This window comes from Plectrocnemia conspersa, unplaced genomic scaffold, assembly GCF_051122295.1.
Source record: "Plectrocnemia conspersa isolate PC_06_02 unplaced genomic scaffold, ASM5112229v1 ptg000004l, whole genome shotgun sequence".
Taxonomy (NCBI): Eukaryota; Metazoa; Arthropoda; class Insecta; order Trichoptera; family Polycentropodidae; genus Plectrocnemia; species Plectrocnemia conspersa.
This window is the reverse complement of record NW_028277168.1, coordinates 3,053,044-3,074,578: the sequence shown is the minus strand read 5'-3', so window position 1 is coordinate 3,074,578 and position 21,535 is coordinate 3,053,044. Positions and strand designations below refer to the sequence as shown.

The window sequence follows — 21,535 nt, the reverse complement described above, 5'->3', positions numbered from 1 at the left end:
ACAATGCGCACCAAAGAAGTTATATCTGCTGTAGAGCGTAGTATTGTGAAGGACCCGAATGAGTTAATTCGCCATCGTGCACAGCAATTGGAGCGGTGTCCATACACTTTATAGAAAATTTTGCAGAAAGATCTTGGTTTACAATCTTACAAGATCCAGCTCATGCAAGAATCGAAGCCATTGTGTGCGTCATACGTTCGGTGAATAGGCCGAAAATTTTTGGTTGAATGTCTACGTCAACAAGCAATATTGCCGCATTTGGAGTAAAGAAAATTCAAAAGCCATTATTGAGACGCCATTATATCTACAAAAATGCACTGTTTAATGCGCTTTGTAGGCTGGTGGAACCATTGGTCCAAATTTCTTCAAAAATTATGCCGGCCAGAACGCTCAAGTCAATAGAAAGGAGAGCGCCATAGATCTATGATTACGGACTTTTAGTTACACAATTGAATGGAATTATTGTGGAAGTGCATTGGTTTCAATAAAACGGCGCAACATGCCACACAGCGCGCCGCAATCAATTTATTGAAGGAAACATTCGATGAGCGCATAATATCCCACAATGGACCTGTGAATTGTCCTCCAAGATCGTTGGATTTAACACCTTTGGATTATTTCTGTGGGGATATGTAAAGTCGCTGGTCTACGACAATAAACTAGAAAGATGGACGACTTGAAAGCCAACATTCGTCGCGTTATTTCCGATATTCGGCTCCAGCTGTTCGAAAAAGTGGTCGAAAATTAGACTTCTAGATTGCGTTTTATTCGAGCCAGCCGTGGCGCCCGTATGCTCGAAATCATCTTTAAACACTAATGGCATAAAATTATCTTTCCAATAAATCCAATACCATGGCTATTGCTATGATTTTATAGTGTTTTATTTCATTTTAAAGTTCTATACTTCTAAAAACAGCATTACTTATTTATATGCCATGTATACATCTTACAGTGAATGTGTATTTTTCAACGAAGTTATATTTTCACTAATTAAGTCCAAATACATTTTCACCAGTAAATATATATTCCAACTAGCGAAAATATAATTTAACCGATAAGCACTGATGAAATTATAAGTTGCTGCTAAGGAAGCAACTATTGCTATTCACAACCTCAGATTTTTAATGTGAATTGATATCAAAGCTTTTCGATCTAAAGCTTAGACTGGCTAGAACAAAATGTGATTGAGCCATTGTTGTTTTAGCAACTTTGTGTAAATTTAAGCAAAACAAATTTTATGACAATATCAATTGTTACTTCCAACAGTAAAGTTATTAAGCTGTGTCGTGTGTTTACGGTATTTTGCACCAGATTGTGAAGTAAAAGTAAAGCTCTTAAACTTCCAGTTAATTCCCGGTAAAACTGCAGTTAAAAAAGTATGTGTTTTGATAACTGACATTAAATGAAAATCGCCAAAATTGCTAAAAAAAAATATTTTTTAAATCTTTAAATTAAAAATATCAGATCTACAAAGAGGTTTTTGTCAACCTTTTCTCTATAAATAGCTCAATAGTCTAGACCAGTGGTCACTAACTTTTTTGAGAAAAGGACCGGATTATTTTTTTAAAAACCTGGGATGAAAAATGAATTCTTTTAAGAATCCAATTAGAATTCATTGCAAATTAGACATACATATGTCTCTGTTTTTCACAAAAAAATAGCGAATTGACCACTGCTCATTAAATACGCGACACTCGGCGTCTAATTTCATTTTCTTTGACATCATTATAATGAGGCACTATAATTTAATGAATTTTAATCTAAATTTTAAACACAAAATTTGCATATTCTGTTTTATAAAAATTGTGGGAGTTACTTACATAACATACTTCAAATAGGGAAATCAACGCTGATCACTATCACTATTCCCTTCAAACTATCACAATAATCAAGCGATGTGTACACTGCAAACTTTGAAAAGCTGACTGAACTACCATTTTTTATCTTGCCTGCACTACGTTCTTAGAATTTCAATAAATAAAAGTGTCCGGGGAATTCTCCGAAAACTCTGTTTATATCAAATACCCAACTTTTTTACTTTTGGTCTACTACCTACTACCTAATCAAATTTCGAATGATGAATTGAAATATAGCTGTCGTGAATTCACAACCAAATAACAAAATTCTATAAAATTATTATATCCTATATGAATTATTTATACGCAGAAATCGGGAATTTTTGGAGGGCCGGATGAAAATCTTTTTTGCGCCGGATGTTGGTGACCACTGGTCTACACTAAGATAATAATTTTAAGAAACTGAAAAATATGTATAAAATACTATTTAATATTATAAAAATATATTACTCCCAAAAATCATGTAAATTTATTAAAAAATAAAGATATTTTTTTAATGTCATCTCTTTTGTGACCTGAGGTAACATTCGATATATATTCGACATAACCTTCAAAATTATCCATTAATGATTAACTCCTAATCTGGGATATGGTAATACCTACGCATACCACCAGTCATTGTTAATGATAATACGATTAACGGTTGTGCAAATATCGCCGCGTATATCGACCGTGAAGTGTTAAAAATAAGTAAAATGTATATATATATATTTTTGTAATAAGCAATAGTATTTTATTTAATCTGTATTGTTTTTATTTTTTAAATATTCATATTTGGTGATACTAAAACACAAATTTATTTTATTGGTACGCGTTCCACAGTTTGACGTTTACCGATTCCACCATTTTTAATCCAAAAACTATCGTTACGAAACTGTACTTCAAATTTGACGTTTAAAACTAATTAAAAGATGTAATTCCGACATAAGATAGCAGTTTTAGTAATATGTAATTAAAAAGTATTAAATCGAATAAAATGTTAAGCATATTACATAATAATAATTATAACTAAATATGAAACGTGCCAATAGTTGGATATGCCTTCTATTATTTTCCACGATAATATTGACAGGTGTAACTAATAAATCTCGCGAGTAACAAGATGCGTATTAGTTTACATCGCATGTCGTTAGCAAGATGTCACTACCACGTGATGTCGTAAACTAGTTACTCCTACACGCTCGCCTGAGTGGAGAAATTTTGAGTTTGATTAAAAGAGGTTACGTCATCAAAGCGTCAGTTCATCGCATACGGCCTCCGTTTGGACGCGGTGACCGTAACGAGCGGGTTGTAATCATAAGATCATATCCCGAACACATCATTCGCTTGTCTTGGTCAATTATGACCCTATTGATGACAAATGTTCAACGCCGAAAGCAGACTATATGAACGAGGCGACGAGACTTTCGCTTGCGAAAAACCAAAGCCAGTGGCGCCATCTATTATCGTGCGCCAAGCATAGCGATGCGTAACAACGTTTTATTTCTCATAGCGCTTTATAACGAGTCATAAAAAATATTAAAATTGTAAATTACTATTTATAAATATAAAAAAAAATCTCAAATAATATTCAAGTACTATTTTTCCCCACACACATATTATACGTCATAAATATTTTTTTACGATATACTTTTGTACGTATTTCATGAAAAATTGTGGATATGGATATTTATGGGTATGAACATATGTCTCTATCAAGAAGAAAAAATAAGGCTTACTTTTATTATTTTTAAATGTGAGTTCCATATATCTACATCTTTTTTAATAAAAAAATCATACAAAGATAATAATAAATTTAAAATAACATTTTAAACACTTGGATCATTCACATATTTTAAAATAATTAATAAATATATTATTAATATAATTGATTATGATTACGATAGGGTTCCGTAACATAATACAATCATAATTTATTTTTCACGTAAATAATATAATGCTCAAGAATATATGTTCAAATTATAAATGTTAATCCAGAGAAAATTAAAGGATTATAATTTTATAAGATCTGTTTTAAAGACGGAGAAACAACAAAAAGATCTAACCTCATGTATACTTGATGTAAAAAATGTATTTATGATACAGAAGTGAAAAATATATTGTTCTAGATTGCCAAAACAATTATTTATTATAATTATATATACCAAAGAATCTAAATATATACGTCAAATAAATCATATCAAAATATAAAAAAAAATAAAAAAGGAAAATTCCCGAATAAAAAGAGTTTTTATAATAATTTTTATTTTTAATATAGATAGAATATTTTACTTTTTATTTTTTTTTCACTACGATTTAATTTTTTTTAGAAAAGTTTCGTGCTGATCTAATTAAAACTACGGCAATTATCGTGTCATTAATCCCTTACCGCATAGTTTCTTAACCTTTTTAGATCCACGGACCACCAAAAAAATAAAAAAATGTTTTGCGGACCATCAACATTAAAATAAAATAATAAATATTTATATAATTGATTTTTTTATTCAAAACAATTAATTTTGCAACACAGTATGCTGATATAACCATATTTAAGTATATTAAACCAGTCAGTAACAAAAAATATAATTTAAAAATCCATAAAATACAGCATAAAATTCGATCATAAAAATCTTCGCGGACCACCGGTTAAGAAACTATGCCTTACCGCATACAGTGCCATATATGGCTTAACCAGCTAATTTTAAAAATCTTTCTTCTGACTATCTTTAGTACCATAATTGCAATCAGGCATCGAAACCATAAACAGCATTACTCATTAAAATTGCGTAAGTTAGTAATGTCACATTGCTACGTATTTGAACATAAATTTTTCGTGAAATGTGCACAACACACGTTTTAAAAAAATATGTCAAAAAACATTGAATAAGTATTGTTTATCATTGTATATTATGTAATCAATCAAGCATATATAATTAGGAATGATTTTAAAGTATTTCGCCAAAACAAAAAAATATTTAAAAAATATTTTAAAATAAAAAAATCTAAAAAAATAAAATAACTTACAAAATAATAATTATATAGCAGCTATCTTTAATTTGTGGTCAAAATATGGCTGTACACCTTATTTTAATTAGCACGGAGTTTCAAATAAGCATTTCTTAACTTAGTATTATACAATTTTTTACTACTTTTTTGGAAAAATTATAGAGCCATAAATGTTCTTCAAATAAACTATGATTAATATATAAGTATGTTTTGATTGCTTTTTAACACTGAGTGTTCTTATATTATATAAAATTACATAGTGGTCCTGTCGCCTCGTTAAATACCGGAGATTTGCAATATCAAACCGGAAATTAGAAACAGAGAGCGAAAATTGGAAGGGTGGTATATGTTATATTCACATATTTGATTATCAGTCTACTTAATTAAATGTTACATAAAATACAATAAAAATTCTTCACTGCGCGACCGCAATAATTTAACTAAGATAAATATAATGATTTTTTTTGTGTACGGTGTTCTTTAAAATAACGTTCCCTAATTCTCGTCACTAACTAAATCGCAGTACATTTTTTTTTATTTCTCAACTTGGTATCTTTTAAGATAGATAGCGTCACCGGTATTTATGTTATCTGTATCCGCTACTAGATAGCGCCACTGTTTTTCTTGTTTCGCAAGCGAAAGCTGTCTTGCCTTGTTCATATAGCTTGTTGTACCGACAACAATTTGTCATCAATAGGGTCATAATTGACCAAGACCAGCGAATGATGAGATTGGGATATGATCTATGATTATTACCCGCTCGTTACAGCCTCCGTGTCCAAACGGTCGTTGTATGCGAATAACTGACGCTATGATGACATAACCTTGATGTGTGCGCATCTATTAATAATATCAAGCAACATTTCTATTATATATACCAAAGAATCTAAATATATACGTCAAATAAATCATATCAAAATATAAAAAAAAATAAAAAAGGAAAATTCCCGAATAAAAAGAGTTTTTATAATAATTTTTATTTTTAATATAGATAGAATATTTTACTTTTTATTTTTTTTTCACTACGATTTAATTTTTTTTAGAAAAGTTTCGTGCTGATCTAATTAAAACTACGGCAATTATCGTGTCATTAATCCCTTACCGCATAGTTTCTTAACCTTTTTAGATCCACGGACCACCAAAAAAATAAAAAAATGTTTTGCGGACCATCAACATTAAAATAAAATAATAAATATTTATATAATTGATTTTTTTATTCAAAACAATTAATTTTGCAACACAGTATGCTGATATAACCATATTTAAGTATATTAAACCAGTCAGTAACAAAAAATATAATTTAAAAATCCATAAAATACAGCATAAAATTCGATCATAAAAATCTTCGCGGACCACCGGTTAAGAAACTATGCCTTACCGCATACAGTGCCATATATGGCTTAACCAGCTAATTTTAAAAATCTTTCTTCTGACTATCTTTAGTACCATAATTGCAATCAGGCATCGAAACCATAAACAGCATTACTCATTAAAATTGCGTAAGTTAGTAATGTCACATTGCTACGTATTTGAACATAAATTTTTCGTGAAATGTGCACAACACACGTTTTAAAAAAATATGTCAAAAAACATTGAATAAGTATTGTTTATCATTGTATATTATGTAATCAATCAAGCATATATAATTAGGAATGATTTTAAAGTATTTCGCCAAAACAAAAAAATATTTAAAAAATATTTTAAAATAAAAAAATCTAAAAAAATAAAATAACTTACAAAATAATAATTATATAGCAGCTATCTTTAATTTGTGGTCAAAATATGGCTGTACACCTTATTTTAATTAGCACGGAGTTTCAAATAAGCATTTCTTAACTTAGTATTATACAATTTTTTACTACTTTTTTGGAAAAATTATAGAGCCATAAATGTTCTTCAAATAAACTATGATTAATATATAAGTATGTTTTGATTGCTTTTTAACACTGAGTGTTCTTATATTATATAAAATTACATAGTGGTCCTGTCGCCTCGTTAAATACCGGAGATTTGCAATATCAAACCGGAAATTAGAAACAGAGAGCGAAAATTGGAAGGGTGGTATATGTTATATTCACATATTTGATTATCAGTCTACTTAATTAAATGTTACATAAAATACAATAAAAATTCTTCACTGCGCGACCGCAATAATTTAACTAAGATAAATATAATGATTTTTTTTGTGTACGGTGTTCTTTAAAATAACGTTCCCTAATTCTCGTCACTAACTAAATCGCAGTACATTTTTTTTTATTTCTCAACTTGGTATCTTTTAAGATAGATAGCGTCACCGGTATTTATGTTATCTGTATCCGCTACTAGATAGCGCCACTGTTTTTCTTGTTTCGCAAGCGAAAGCTGTCTTGCCTTGTTCATATAGCTTGTTGTACCGACAACAATTTGTCATCAATAGGGTCATAATTGACCAAGACCAGCGAATGATGAGATTGGGATATGATCTATGATTATTACCCGCTCGTTACAGCCTCCGTGTCCAAACGGTCGTTGTATGCGAATAACTGACGCTATGATGACATAACCTTGATGTGTGCGCATCTATTAATAATATCAAGCAACATTTCTATTGAGAGTCAACATAGATAAATACTCAATTTTCGTGCTCGTTGAACTTATTTTTTTTTTAAATGCAGTAAATAAATACTATGAAGGAATGCTACTTGATTCATTAACTCGGTAGATATTTTGCCTATTCCATGAAAAATGTAACCGCACTTATTTGATATAGTAGTAAGAATAAGTAAACGGGTACGTTACCGAGAAATATGTCCTCTTCGTCGTGGTGGTGGTGGTGAGCCAGCGCAGCCATGGCTCTGCAGAGCGACGGCGGGCTGGCGGGCGGAGCCGCTGGGGGCGCGATCGCTCGCAGAGACAGCGGCGAGGCGGCCAGCACCCCCCCGCAGGGCATCGCAGCCCCCCACCACCCACCGCACTAGCGCGACATCCGCTGAAAGAACCAACATATTATAATTTAAGTACATAAGTAATTAATTATCAAACGAGATGTTTTTTTTTAATATTCCGTTTAATTTAACAAGCGTAAGCCCAATGCATTACAACGGGATAAATATGTTCCAACTGAGTTAGTCAATCAGACATAATGAATACATAAAAATAAGTATTAAGACGACAAGATTTTTCAGTCTCGGTATCAGTGACACCAATATAATTATTTATAAATTATTATGTGTATTATAACTTATGATCAATATATGTCGCTTTGCAACTGGGCTGATTTTAATATTAACGCATTTTTATAAATAAAAATTCTACTGTCGTGTCTTGAACCCGCGGCCTCTGGATTACCAGTCAAGACCGTACGGACGGAGCTATTTCGTTTTTAAATAATATTAATTAACTAACAAGTTGTACCTTATTTTTCAATGCTAATCCACTCGAGTGAAGTGCGCTTCTATCGTTGTATAGAAATCTGAGGACAAAAAGATATGATATTAAATGGCGTGAAAGTAAATTTAAAAGAATAATTCTGTACAACAAAGGCCGCAAGAATTAGGTAAATTTCTAAATATAAAAATGAGTAAAAAAGAATTTTTCTTATATTTTATTTTCATAAAAAATCTATTATAAAACATTTTTGACCTCTATACTTTTTTTTGTCTAGAATTATAATTATAATAAATAAAATATTCTCTATCTGTCAATCAACGATCTACATCTTGTTTTGTGGCAAATCATGTGAAACCTAAACTTTGAGTTTCGTAATCCATAATCGGTGGAATAAAAATTTAACAAAAACAGATGTTAATATTATTTTTATCACAAAATCAGAAACTACAATTCTTATAGAAATATTTGTTTCTCCTAAGAAACACGATAAATCAAAATTGTGCGATTTCTAGGATCAAATTTTGCACTTTGTGCTCCACCAAAACTCCATCGTCAATTTTTCGGGGTCCTTGAAACCCTTTGTGTAAAATAAACAAGGACCAGAACAACTTGAATGTGTCGTTTCTATATCATTCTACTATGGCCAATTAAGACGCACGTTTGATCCAATGTTTTTTCTGACAGTCCATGTTTCGGAAATAATTCAAATTTCAACATTAATTGTTAGCAATGATTCGAAAACTTTTTATGTCTAGCCCCTTTTTTAAGGACATAACTTTGATATTCGAAATTACAAACGATTTATTTTATAATCTAGTTACTTTGCATGACGTATATGCAATTAATTTACTTGTCATTTTGAAGAATCAAAATGTCGTGCTTATATTGAAATTATTTGAAATTTCATTTGTAGTTACAATAATATTAGTGTATTTTATATACTATTGAATAAATTTTGTATTCATTACGTAATCTATTTTTTGTGTGGAGGAGGGGGGGGGTCACGCGCTGTATTCTTGCGTAGATCCATGCAAGGATCATAAATGATCATTAACAACTACGATTGCAACTCATCTTCTGTAGATGAATTTCCAGAATAAAACTTGCTCCGCGTTTTTGCCACTTATATTTTAGTCGCGGTGGTCGCATTACTTCCTTTTTAAATTCGTATAATATTCAATTCATTCTTAAAGTTATGTATTGTATTTTTTACATAATAATGCATATGCTTAAGTGCATATATTATAATATAAGTCTTTTGAATACGTTCTTTTGGCATGAAAGACAGCACTGATTAAAGTGCATAAATTATACTGATTGAAATACAATTTTACGGACCGATGGAAAAATATACTGCTGGAAAAGCAAACCATTATAAATCAAAGGTTATTAATCATTTACAATTTATGCATTAATCAAATTAATGATACAAAAAATGTACCACTGAAATTATATATAAATATAATGGTCAAGTGGATTAAATTTATATAATTACAAATAATGAAATTATCGCTTATTTTTGTCACGCAATTAACGGTGGAATTTGAGTGAAGCAAATGACTTTTAAGCCATCCGACGCAAATTGACGCTGAGAACTATTATTTTTTTTAAATATTCGTTTTCAATGAAATAAAACTCAAGATTTTTCATTATTTCCTAAACCTTTGAAATTGGGAAGATGGTGGATGAGACGATAATATAAAAGTTAAAACATAACATAAGAAATTTCAATTCAGATCTTGGGCTCACCAAACTGCTACTAAAGATTTGTACCTTTAGATCATTTCAGTTTTTAAAAGTTCCCGAAACTTGTGCATCTAAGAAGCTTTTTCATATTTAGTACAGTCCAGACATCACCTTAAAACCACCAGGAGTTAACTCTAGTCTAGATACGATCGACACTACGACGCAGAGCCACAAATGATCCATCTAAGTATAGCACAGTATGATTGTAGTAGCTTTCTATAGTAAATTTATTAACTTAATCACAAGGTCCACCCACGCACAAAAGACTTTTAAATATCCCAACATTTGGGTCGCATTGAACACACGAATGCCACGAGGATTTATCGCGCACATACGACGCTCGATACGGATCAAACGTCGGCGGCCATTTTCGTCGCGTTAACTTCTCCAGCCATTTCTTTCCATTAATTTCCATCGCGTCGATGGCGTGCCCGATCGTTTATCAGATTTAGCCGCCGCCATTACGGTTAAGCGATCCGATAAATTTATTCCGAATTGTTATGGCGCGCCGTTTTAGTTTTAAACTTGCGCGCCGCCACTGACACGCGGTGAAAATCCGAACTTTGGCGCCGTTTTGCATACATTATGTGTGTGAGAATAAAAAATGTTACTGGCGTCGGGTGTTGGAAAGTAATTTGCCAGAGCGGCGCCATTTTTAAGCCGCGTCGGTAGACTGATTAGTGTAACACAATACAAAATGTATGGATAAAACATTTCACATATTCTGAATTTACCTAAATTGCTCGTTATCTAATAATTAATTTATGAAAAATTATTGGTGTACAGTAATTAAATATAAACAATTTTAAAAACCTAATAGTAATTTGATGTGATTTAGAGCGGTTTTAAAACTGTTAATGGATACCGTTTCGTGGATATCCGCTCGGATATCCACTACCGTTTGTCGCGTCGATTAAAAAAAATATGATTCTTAGTAAAAATCAACCTATAAACTATATTACTTCATCAATTTATCGATAAGCCAAAAACAATATACATATTAATAAATATATTTTATAAAAAAAATAATGTTAATGTTGTAAGTTTCTTTCTTTTACTTTTTTTATATATATTTTAAATTAAACTATCTACAAAATTAGTTTAGAATTCTGAAGAAGCTACATGTTACTGTTTTAAAACTTGAGTTGCAGTACTAAAAAATAAATATGGCAAAAAGAGATTGACTAGTGCAAATAAACTGTAGAGAATCTAACACAATCTAGCATATGTATGTTAAAAAGTGTTATTTAAACGTAAGTTAAGGCAAAGAAGAAACCATAAAATTTTAACATTGCAGGCAAAAGATCTATAACCGATTGTCACCACTTAACAATATAATGGTACTTATTCAAGTGTGCGGTCAAAGGATTATATGTCATTGCTATTTGTATGACAAATATTGTTCTCATTAATTTCCGCAAGGTGCTGGAATAGAAAATTTAATCCGAATATTTGAATATAGAATATATTTGCCAGTTTTTTTATTTGTGGTGGAATATTTTTAAATTTTTAATATCAAAAAATTTCGAACTCACTAAAACAATTTTGTATTATTTCTTAAGTAGTCATCCTCCCATCCGATGCACTACTGCATTATTTACAGCGCAATTGCGTCCATTTTTGATTATTTATTATATCTATTACCATAACAACTAATAGCCGACAAACAAAGAAATAAAGAAAAAAACAAATAAATATTTTCAAATTAATATTGAACAGCAGATATTGAATTTCTTGTCTTTTTTAAATCAATACAAATAATGTTTAAATTTAAGTCCAAGTTATAGTATTTTCGACAGCAGGTAAAATGAAATAAAACTTTGTACTGATTTAAAGTTTTAATCACTAAATAATAAATAAATTTTAAATAAAATAAATAGTCTTAATACTTTACGAATATATGCCATTAATATTGTATTTAATGGTAATTAAATTATTTAATTAAATATATACATTAAGTGATTATTAAAATAAATATTTTAAATTAATTAAATGTCTTTTATGACTTACCAAAATCAACTAGGAATAATTACAAATTTTTTTTTGTATTTACGCAACTTAAATCAAATAAAATTACTCGTGCGAAATTACGCAAATAAATAATAATAATAAAATATACTACACTCTATTTACGTTAACACAGTCAGCTCGAGAACTATGCCACTGCGACGGCACAAGTACGATTTTATTGCTTTTGACGTGAATTTTTGACTTCTGAGAAGTGATTATTGTTTTTGCGTGTATTTTCAACTTTTGATGAATAATTAAATTTATCATTATTTTTTTGACTGGTGAAAGATTCTGGATTTTGCAAATATTTAATTAATGACATCAATGCCTGGTTCCTTAGATTATATAATTTCTCTTTAATTGCCCGTTGAAATTTCGAGCTAAGCTCAGAATTGATATTTTCCAATTGTTTTAACAAAAAAATTAAGGCCCCTTCGGCTGTCAATAATAATCGTGTCAATAGCGGCTGTTGCTACTTTACAAAATCAATTTGGATTATCGAACAAAAATAGTTAAAAGTCGTTTTGCATTCTGCCGATTCCCATGCGTAGTTTCTGATTTTTGGAGCGAGTTCTTAGATCACCAAAGCAAAGATAAATCCGCCGGCCGGTTAGAATATAAAATTATTGGTCATTTAAATATATACTTTGCATGTAATTTATATTTCAGTTTAATAGTTAATCACTAATATTTATTTCAACAAAACATTTTATTTTTAATCAGGATTATATTGTATTCTATCCATTCGCAAAGGTAAACATAAACCCACAAATTACAGCGATTACGTGCCCAATTAACGAAGCTCCCTATCAGATCGACATCATGGATTCATACATATATTTATCTGGTCTGAAAAATAAAATAACATCCCGCACATGTTGATCCCGTTACATAATTCCGGAACTACGGCGGTCACGTAAACTCCCACGTGAAATATTCATACGTGTAATACGTAACCCCGTTCGATTCGATTTACGCAGCGGACGAAAATAATTTTAACTGCCAACATTATTACAATAGGTAGTGTTTCCATCGGAGGAAAATTTTCCACAGCCATGGAAGGGTGCTACCAGCACCAGACTGGTGGGCGCCTAACCGCCTACCGACTCATGGGCGCCTCACGCGATCCAAACAGAACACCCACATACACCCGCAATGTTTAATTTTTACCTATGGTATTATTCCCGACGGGGTCAAAAGGCCAACCGTCGAAGGGTTTATACGTGCGATCACTGCGACACAAAAGTTCATAGACTTATGAGAAACGGTATAAGGCTTCAAGATCTCTCTTTTTCCCATGTCATTGAACTTTCTGATATCGTTAAGTTTTGCTATAGCCATAAATTTATAATTTAAATAGTCTAAAGCTAATATTAAGAGCACTAAATCATAGAGGAAGTTATAAACTAACTATTCTTGGACGTTGCTCCAGTCTTTAATGTGCGTGGCACATAGAGCTAGAATTTAAAATGAGAAGACTAATACCTAACTGTATAGTTTGTTGTTAAAGTTTTATGTAATAGCCATATTAATTAGAATCAAGCAATTAGATTTACATAAATACATAAGGAAGATATTAAATGGAGCACCTCAAGGTAGTGCCCTGGGACCAGTGCTCATATGATACGGCTATCCTCTCAAACCGTTTCCTGATGTGGCGTATCAAAGTAAATCACTGCTACCGAAAATTGAACTATTTTTTTTAATAATAAAATTATGATAGATTCATAAGTTTTGAATCCATCCAGAAATTTCAGAACAGATTTAAAAAGAAATAAATTTGCACGAGTATTTTTAAATGTTTTATAACGGCTGCATATTTTAATACCGCTGCATAGGAAAGGGTGGGTCCGTGCAAGAACTTTCGGTTCAAAACGTTGTCGAACCTGTCTTTACTTTTAATGATATTGTGTTACAATCCATTAGGACATAGTAAAGTACGAATATTCTATGTATATCCATTGTATGTATCTATCATTATAAAATGCTTTTTTTAAACATAGAATGAAGTATATAGCATTAACAAATAGCCGCTATGTTAGTTGTTAAGACCAAGATGTAAGTAAGAATGTCAAGGGCAATGAGCATATTTTTCATTTCCTTTGACATTTTCGCGCTGAGATCCATTATCAATATCAATAATGCCAAAGAAAGGCAATTTGCATTAAAATCGTTGGACCCCACTTTAACAGAAAATATTAAATTAATAAATTTTGGATATGTCATTTAAAAGATATTTTAACATACATATGACCAGCATGATCGACTGATGATATATAGATAAAAAGTCCTGATTTTTAATTGTATCATATAAAATAATATAAAAATGATACATATAAAATAATATAAAAATGAAAAGCTTTGCTTTTTCGAAACAGTATAAAATTAAAGCTCTTGTATTCTATGAATATTTTTTTTTAAAAGCAGTCTTTAATTATAATTTATAAATCTAAATTTAGATATTTGAAGAATTCAGCCAAAATACAAACTTTTATCTATGTTAAATTGATTCAAAGAAACACACTAGCCGTGAATTGACTTGTCATGTTTTACACGCAAAGCTTTCGAATTCTTTAGTACCTTCTTAGACTGTGTAAAGTATATGCTTAACGGTGAATAGTGCTTTTAGTCGGTCCTTCAAAGTCTAGACCAGGTTTATTAACAAATTTACAAATTCTTACTGACTATTATTTTAATGTGATTGAAATTGTAATGAGGTTCTTAGAATTTATTTATAATATATAGGCCAGAAAATTATGGATAAGGCAATCGTAAAGATCAATTCATATCGAAAAAAATATAGACACAGTCGCAATGTTTTCCGTCGCACCTTGTGGGTGGTACGTGAACACTTTCCGATACTGTATTTTTTCTCCCCGAAACTTTCGAGAGCGTATCTCCGTTTTTTTCGAGCGTATCTTGCTTTTTTATTTATTTAACGTGTTTATGTGTGCGGCAATGTTGTGTATTTTTTATATATATATTATTTGATAAAGGGTAAGCCGGGGTCGTGCACGGTAAGGTCACAAGTTTGGATCGATCGTACCTCCGAGGGTCAATTTTTTCAGCATTAGTGCCGCGGCGATGTGACCTCTCGTCGTTGCTTAAAGTTTTATAATTAAATACTGAACTTAACAATCACCAATTTTTATTGGTCTTGTACTTCTTTATGACCTTATTATTAATTTAAAAAAACTTCTTAAAGCAACTTACTAGTAATATTTATCAAAAGGCCGACAATATTTATAAAATATTTGTTATAACAGGCGTTAACCTAATGTGTGACAACCATGTAAACACAATCAACAACTATTAAGTAAAAATTGAAACGTCAGAAAGTCTATAATATTTATTTTATTAATTTTAAATTATAGCTTATAATCAATAAATGTAAATAAATGCACGGTCTGCTTTGTTTTTATTTTAATTATTCCTCCGCGAGATTATGAAAATCTAGGAAAATCTAATTTGTGATAATCGACCAAAATCATATATTTTTAATAATCACTAATTCCGATCTCATAAACATCATAGTAATTGAAAAACATATATTATTCACCGACTTATACGTAAACTATTTCATTATAAATGCAGACGATAAATTAGTTCTTACACAAACGTTCTGTTATATAAATATGTAATGTAACCTGTTGAAACTTCTTTTTAAAAGTCGCTAGTATATAGTAGAATCGTGCTTATTGCGGAAAATAGAAGATCAGAGTTTCGATTAATATTGCAGTTTTCTCGTAAAGAGTTTAGTGTAAATATTGCATGGTCTTAAACGAGTTAAAATGCGCCACATGAAATATATTACAATTTATATTTTTAAAGTGTAATAAATAAGTAGATGATAAAAAAATAGAAAAAATAGGCATAGGCATATGTTTCTTTTACTTCAGCGATAATTGAACAAACGTGATTTACCAAACTCGAGAGAAATCGTCATTTGGAACACCTAAGAATTTGAAGAGCAGCTGAACACTGGCTATGCAGACTTTCGTAAACCATTAACGTTAATCAGAGCAATAAAATACCAAACACGCCACTGTCTCATGTACCGAATAATACTGTTGTACGTATTCTTTTGCTACCATCCGGAAACGACCACAATGCTTTAGTTTATAAAGTGCCACCCGTAAGACATACTCTTGCTTCATCATAAGAGTTTCAGAATTCGTTATTTTAAACTACATATTTATATATTGAATAGTAAATGATAAAATATACGAATATAATAATATTAAGTCTAAAATACGCTTTGAGTAATCCATACATTATGTTTAAAAATATAATAAAAAGTATCAAAACTAATTATTTTAATTTAAAAAATTAAAAAGTTGCAACTGTTTTGTACTTTTAATCAGTACAAATTGTTCGTATTTCGGTCATAATAGACACACCGATAAATATTATATTTACAAATGTTTTTCAAAGGCCTAAAAGCGTCTCATTGTCTCGCATTTCAAAACAAAATAAAGGCGCATATAAGGCAATGGATTTTGGAGCGGCACTAGTCACTCGGGTATATTGAGAGAAGGAACGTCTACTTGTATTTCTGAAGTATACAAATTTTTCAAATTTCATCAGAGATAGTATAAATAAATATTATACCAATACTCGATTAATTATTCGAATATTCATAAAATTGAAAATTGGGCTAATAATTCGAATAATCGTATTTTTTAGTATTCGATTGAGAACCCTGGACGGCGTTTTGAAAATAAACCCTAATCTCTAATCTATTATGATTTATAGTGTGTACCTTTTAACTTGAACTCTTAAAAGGTTTATCATGGTTATGTGCCATTTTAACGATGAAAAGCATTTTTTAGCATGAGTTTATCCTTCTAATTTTGAGTAAAATAGTGGTTTACACTTTGATTAATTTCTACATTTTAGAAGGTAAAAAAATATATTTTTAATTCAGCAAATGCAACTGAAAATTGTTTTCTTCGGTCGAGACTTAACGCTGCATTGTGTTATGTATTTTAGATTGCATTCGAGATACTATGATACGCCGAGAGCAGAGCCGTTTGAAAAGAAAGGCATAAACTCTTTGAAACCACCATAAAATTCAGTCCAGACTTGGGAGAGCAAAAAAGGTAAAAGGAAAAACGTTGTTTTTCTCCGAACGTTCTAAAGCACCTGTAAGCGCTAACTCCGCACGCCGTAAATGAAGAAAAAGCACAGGAGTAGTGCAATTTTCCCCATATACATACATTAAGGTAAGTAGTTAGAGTGCTAGAAAACGGTTTTCCTTAATTAAAATAAATTTATCGACCAGGCGAAGCAAACGATTCTAAAATAAAACCATTCCAAGACCCGTCATCAATCAAAGGTCTCTTGTTGCCTCGAAAACAGGGTGTGGTATGTTTGTTTGGAAATGGTGAAGTTTTGGGATTCTCCGTTGTTTTCAAAGCAACCCAGACACATTAGCGTCGTCATTAGTCGAACAATTGCCAACTAACCGGAGATTAATAGTTGTTATCTGAGCCGCGTGAGCTGTAGGTGCCTTCCAGAACTCAATCAGACTTTGCATATAAACACACACCGAATGGCTTTCGTCCAAAAAGGTCACGAAGCACTGACTGTGTGGTCGGCTCAAGCCAAATTCTGACGAGATCAATACTTCCATGGCGAATTCGCCAGATTCTAGATTATGATCGCGCTTTATGGAGTAATGAATATCTGGCGTATGTTTCTATTATATTTGCGCAGCGGCGAAAATCCCCCAGGAATTGTTAAACGAATAAACGAAAAGTTCCGCGGAAACGAATCTCGTATTTGCGGAAAGGTGAGAAAGCCGTGACCCGTTTCGGGTTTTGGGGATCGCGTGAGATTTCTCCTCTAATCATTGCCATTTCGAGATATGAAAGTCGGGCTGGCCGCAAAATAGTTCACCAAGAATCGAAATAGTTCCAGAAACACACGAACGGATGCTTTCGGAAAGGCGCTTATAATTAATTCTTGGCAATCCGAGTCGCGTTATGGATTCGAAATTTCAGGGGTGGTTTCACATTGTTCCACAATCTGCCTACGCGTTTTAAGGAAGGCTTCCCCCTGAGTCTGAATGAATCACACAGTTGCAGATCTATTGATTTTAAGTTTTGGCGAGTCATCGCCATTTGCGCAAAATTCTATTAAGACCAGACTGTACAATACGGGATAAACTTGGCGATACGCTTTATACCTATGCATAGATTTTTATAAAGCAATTAAATAATACAATAAACAATAAGATTAATATGGAACGTAATGAAGTGAGTTGTGAGGTGAAATAGTAATATTTTTATTAATGATTTTAAAATTGGCTAAACTTAAATATTAGTAAATTTATTAATTGTATTTTTTTATTGTTTCTGTAATCTTATAGGCGTAGGCCCAATGCGTTACAATGGGGTAAATATGTATCAAGAGAAGAGATGAATCATACAAATAAAACAAAACATAAAGTTTTTAATGAATAATGGAAAACATACCAACAAAGTAGATATATGGCAGTTAAGATATTAAGAATATAAAAAATTGTATGAAAAGTCGATAGATAAAATAAAAAATGGAAAACTAATGCTTCTTATTGAGTATTATTCAAAAAATTCTTGAAAAAAAATGTCAAATCAAAAATTCTCACTTCTCAAGAAATTTTATAAAGCATTTTTTATTATTAAAATTAAATTTGTACAATTATTTTAAAAAGGTTTACAATCACTGCCCTTTTTATAATGCTGCATAAGTAAAGGCGGGTTCATGCCTAATATGCATACTTCTTGAAAGGTTTTAATAGAGTTCTGGAAATGATAAAAAATGTTTACATTCGCCTCATTTTTGCTTAAGTAATAAAAGAAGACACTCAGATAAGAAATCTTTCCGAAGGTGTTCGTGACAGATGTTTGAAAATATGCATACTTTCTCGGAAGATCGAAAGTATTTGTATGATCAACATTTTTTGCGATTTTCTATTACTCTAACTGATCTAAGAACCCGGTCCGTTAAGAATAATTTATTCATGGGAATCGGCAGAATGCAAAACGATTTAGGGCTTTTCTTCTTTTTCGATAATCCAAATGTTTTTTTTATATTGTTTTTGTAAAGTAGCAACAGCTGCTATTGACAATTGTATCACGATTATTATTGACAGCCGAAGGGGCCTTAATTTTTTTGTTAAGACAAAAAAATTAAAAACTTGAAAATATAAATCCTGAGCTAAGTTCGAAATTTTATATAATTTGTTATAATATAATAAATATAAATTTATTATATGAAAGACCCTTTCAAAAATCCCTTTTTCTCTTTTTCATAAAGGTCAGAAATAATATTACACTTTTTAATGCTCGATAAATGATAAAGAAAAGTTGTAAAAATAAATAAGAAAGTAAAAATAAGTATTTTATGTGTTGATAAAACGTTATTTTTGTTAAATTATTGACTGTAAAATAACATATCGATATTACAATTGGGTGAGGAATTTGCCCGATATGCTCTTTTTCGAAAGGGTGGCGGATCGCAGAATATACATTTGCAGGCCGCGGGTTATGCATTACTGGCGTCGAGCTTGTGCGAATATGATCTTAACAAAATAGTGGACTAAGATATACGAAATAATTATTATCTAAATTAAAAAGACAATATTTAAGTATAACGAGCTACGGTACCTCGCGACAGTGAGTGACCGACAGCTAGCTAAGTATTATACAAAGTTTGTTTAAATTAAAACATTAATAAAAGTGTGTCAAAAAAATGAAGCTGCAAATATGAAACACCTTTTCTTAAATCCCATTCGTTACTTTCACAAAAGCCATAAATTATATTACACTTATTCCTGCTCGATAAATGGTAATGAAAATTTATAAAAGTTAATCACGCAAAAAATAGAACAAAATTAAATAATATTTTTTTAAGTCGTAATAGAAACATCTCTTATCATTCAAAAATATCTAAGCGCGCATATGTGTACGTGCCCCGGCGGCAAGTAAAGAGTCAAAACGCGCACATGTGCGCGCCCCGGCGTTCATGTATTGGGTATCTTCTCGAGTTATTTATTCATTTTTATTAGTATTATCAATTCGGATAAAATCATAGTTTTCAGTAAAGTTAAAGCGTAAAGTTACAAAGTATTTTTGAAAACTTATCGCGTGCAGACGAAGTGTTGCCAGGTCGTTAAAAATCGACAGATTTTCAGCGCGTTTTCTGAGTTGCGTTAAAGCCTCACGCGGCCGGGAGACGCTGTTAAAATGGCGTAAAAGCGGGTTGCCAAACAAATTTGCTGAAACATAGTCGCGTCTAGACGGTAGTAAATTTCGTCGGGGCGCTTTACGACCCACAGGACTACCGGGATCACGCGGCTTCACTCGTCCAGGACTTCCGCGTTAAATCGTCGTTGCGGTCTGAACCCATGCCCCAAGTTAGGTGGATGCGGTATGTGCTTCCTTCCTGTCCGACATACGACTTGCCAAAACTATAATATTGCTGTACGCTTAATATCAGGGCTGTGGAGTCGGAGTCGGAGTCGGAGTTGGAGTCGTGGAGTCGTGGTGTTTTGGCCGGAGTTGGAGTCGGAGTCGGAGTCGTGAAAAATGAGCGACTCCGAGCATATTTTTAAATTATAAAAGTTATGAATTTTTAATTGCGTAATAATGAATGTGTATAGCGTATGAATATTAAACGTGTAGAAAAACACCAAAAATACCTGATAAAATTAAACTTTTTTGAGTCGGAGTCGAAGTCGGAGTCGGAGTCGGAGTGGAGTCGTGTTGTTGGTAAATATCGGAATCGGAGTCGGAGTCAGAGTCGTGTTTTTTTTTGACGACTCCACAGCCCTGCTTAATATACTCAATGGGCAAGAACAAAATCATGGTTTCAGAAAAAGGGCATAATTAAATATGAAAGTAGTTATGCATTCGTTACAGCAATGCGTACAAGAAGTGATTGCAGTTACATAACAAGCGCAGTAGGAAATGGATTACTGCGCCGTTGTTGAAATTTGTAAAATATAATTGCATCGCATCAGTGTGACTTAACCCTTTTATTGCCGAAATACAATATATCAACTTTTGCTACTTTGTTAAGAATTGCCGGATTCGACATCATCATTGAAGTATGTATTTACTTTATGGATTAATAACATTTTTTCCAACTATATATTTTTTAACAAGTAATACATTAATGTTTTCATAGTAATACTAAAATACTTGGCAAGCAAAGGGTTAGTGCGTGTAGAAATATGTTTCAATTGAATTTTTCATTCGCGTTTTTTCAGTAATTTTTCGCGATAATTTTGCCACGGGCGTTTTGTATGATTTTTATTTTTTATTTCGGTCGGTAAAAGATTTATTTAAGTACTTTTAATGTAATAAGAGAAGCCCCATAGTATTTTAGAGATATATTGTTAAATTTTATTAGGGTGGTTTATGATGAATAAGAATATCACCATGAACATCAATGTTGTTTGGACTTGGTAATTTTTTGAAATGGCAATATCTAATATATTAGATGCACCGCGTATAGAATAATGTGTAGGTGAATTTAGAACTCAGAAGCTATTATTAATTTACAGTTCCAATCGTGGTGTT

At 31.5% G+C, this 21,535-nt stretch overlaps 1 protein-coding gene across 1 annotated transcript in view; it reads right to left on the bottom strand.

Annotated features, from left to right (window-relative positions):
• The window catches only part of LOC148235648 (protein Fe65 homolog), a 77,506-nt gene that overhangs the window by 33,690 nt on the left and 22,281 nt on the right, over positions 1-21,535 (bottom strand). Inside the window, exons 3-4 of the mRNA XM_088184267.1 lie at positions 8,235-8,292; positions 7,620-7,809 (exon numbers count right to left, since the gene is read on the bottom strand). Of these exons, the coding sequence (XP_088040393.1) occupies positions 7,620-7,770 (151 nt within the window). The 5' untranslated portion in view covers positions 7,771-7,809; positions 8,235-8,292. The remainder of the gene's footprint in view (positions 1-7,619; positions 7,810-8,234; positions 8,293-21,535) is intronic.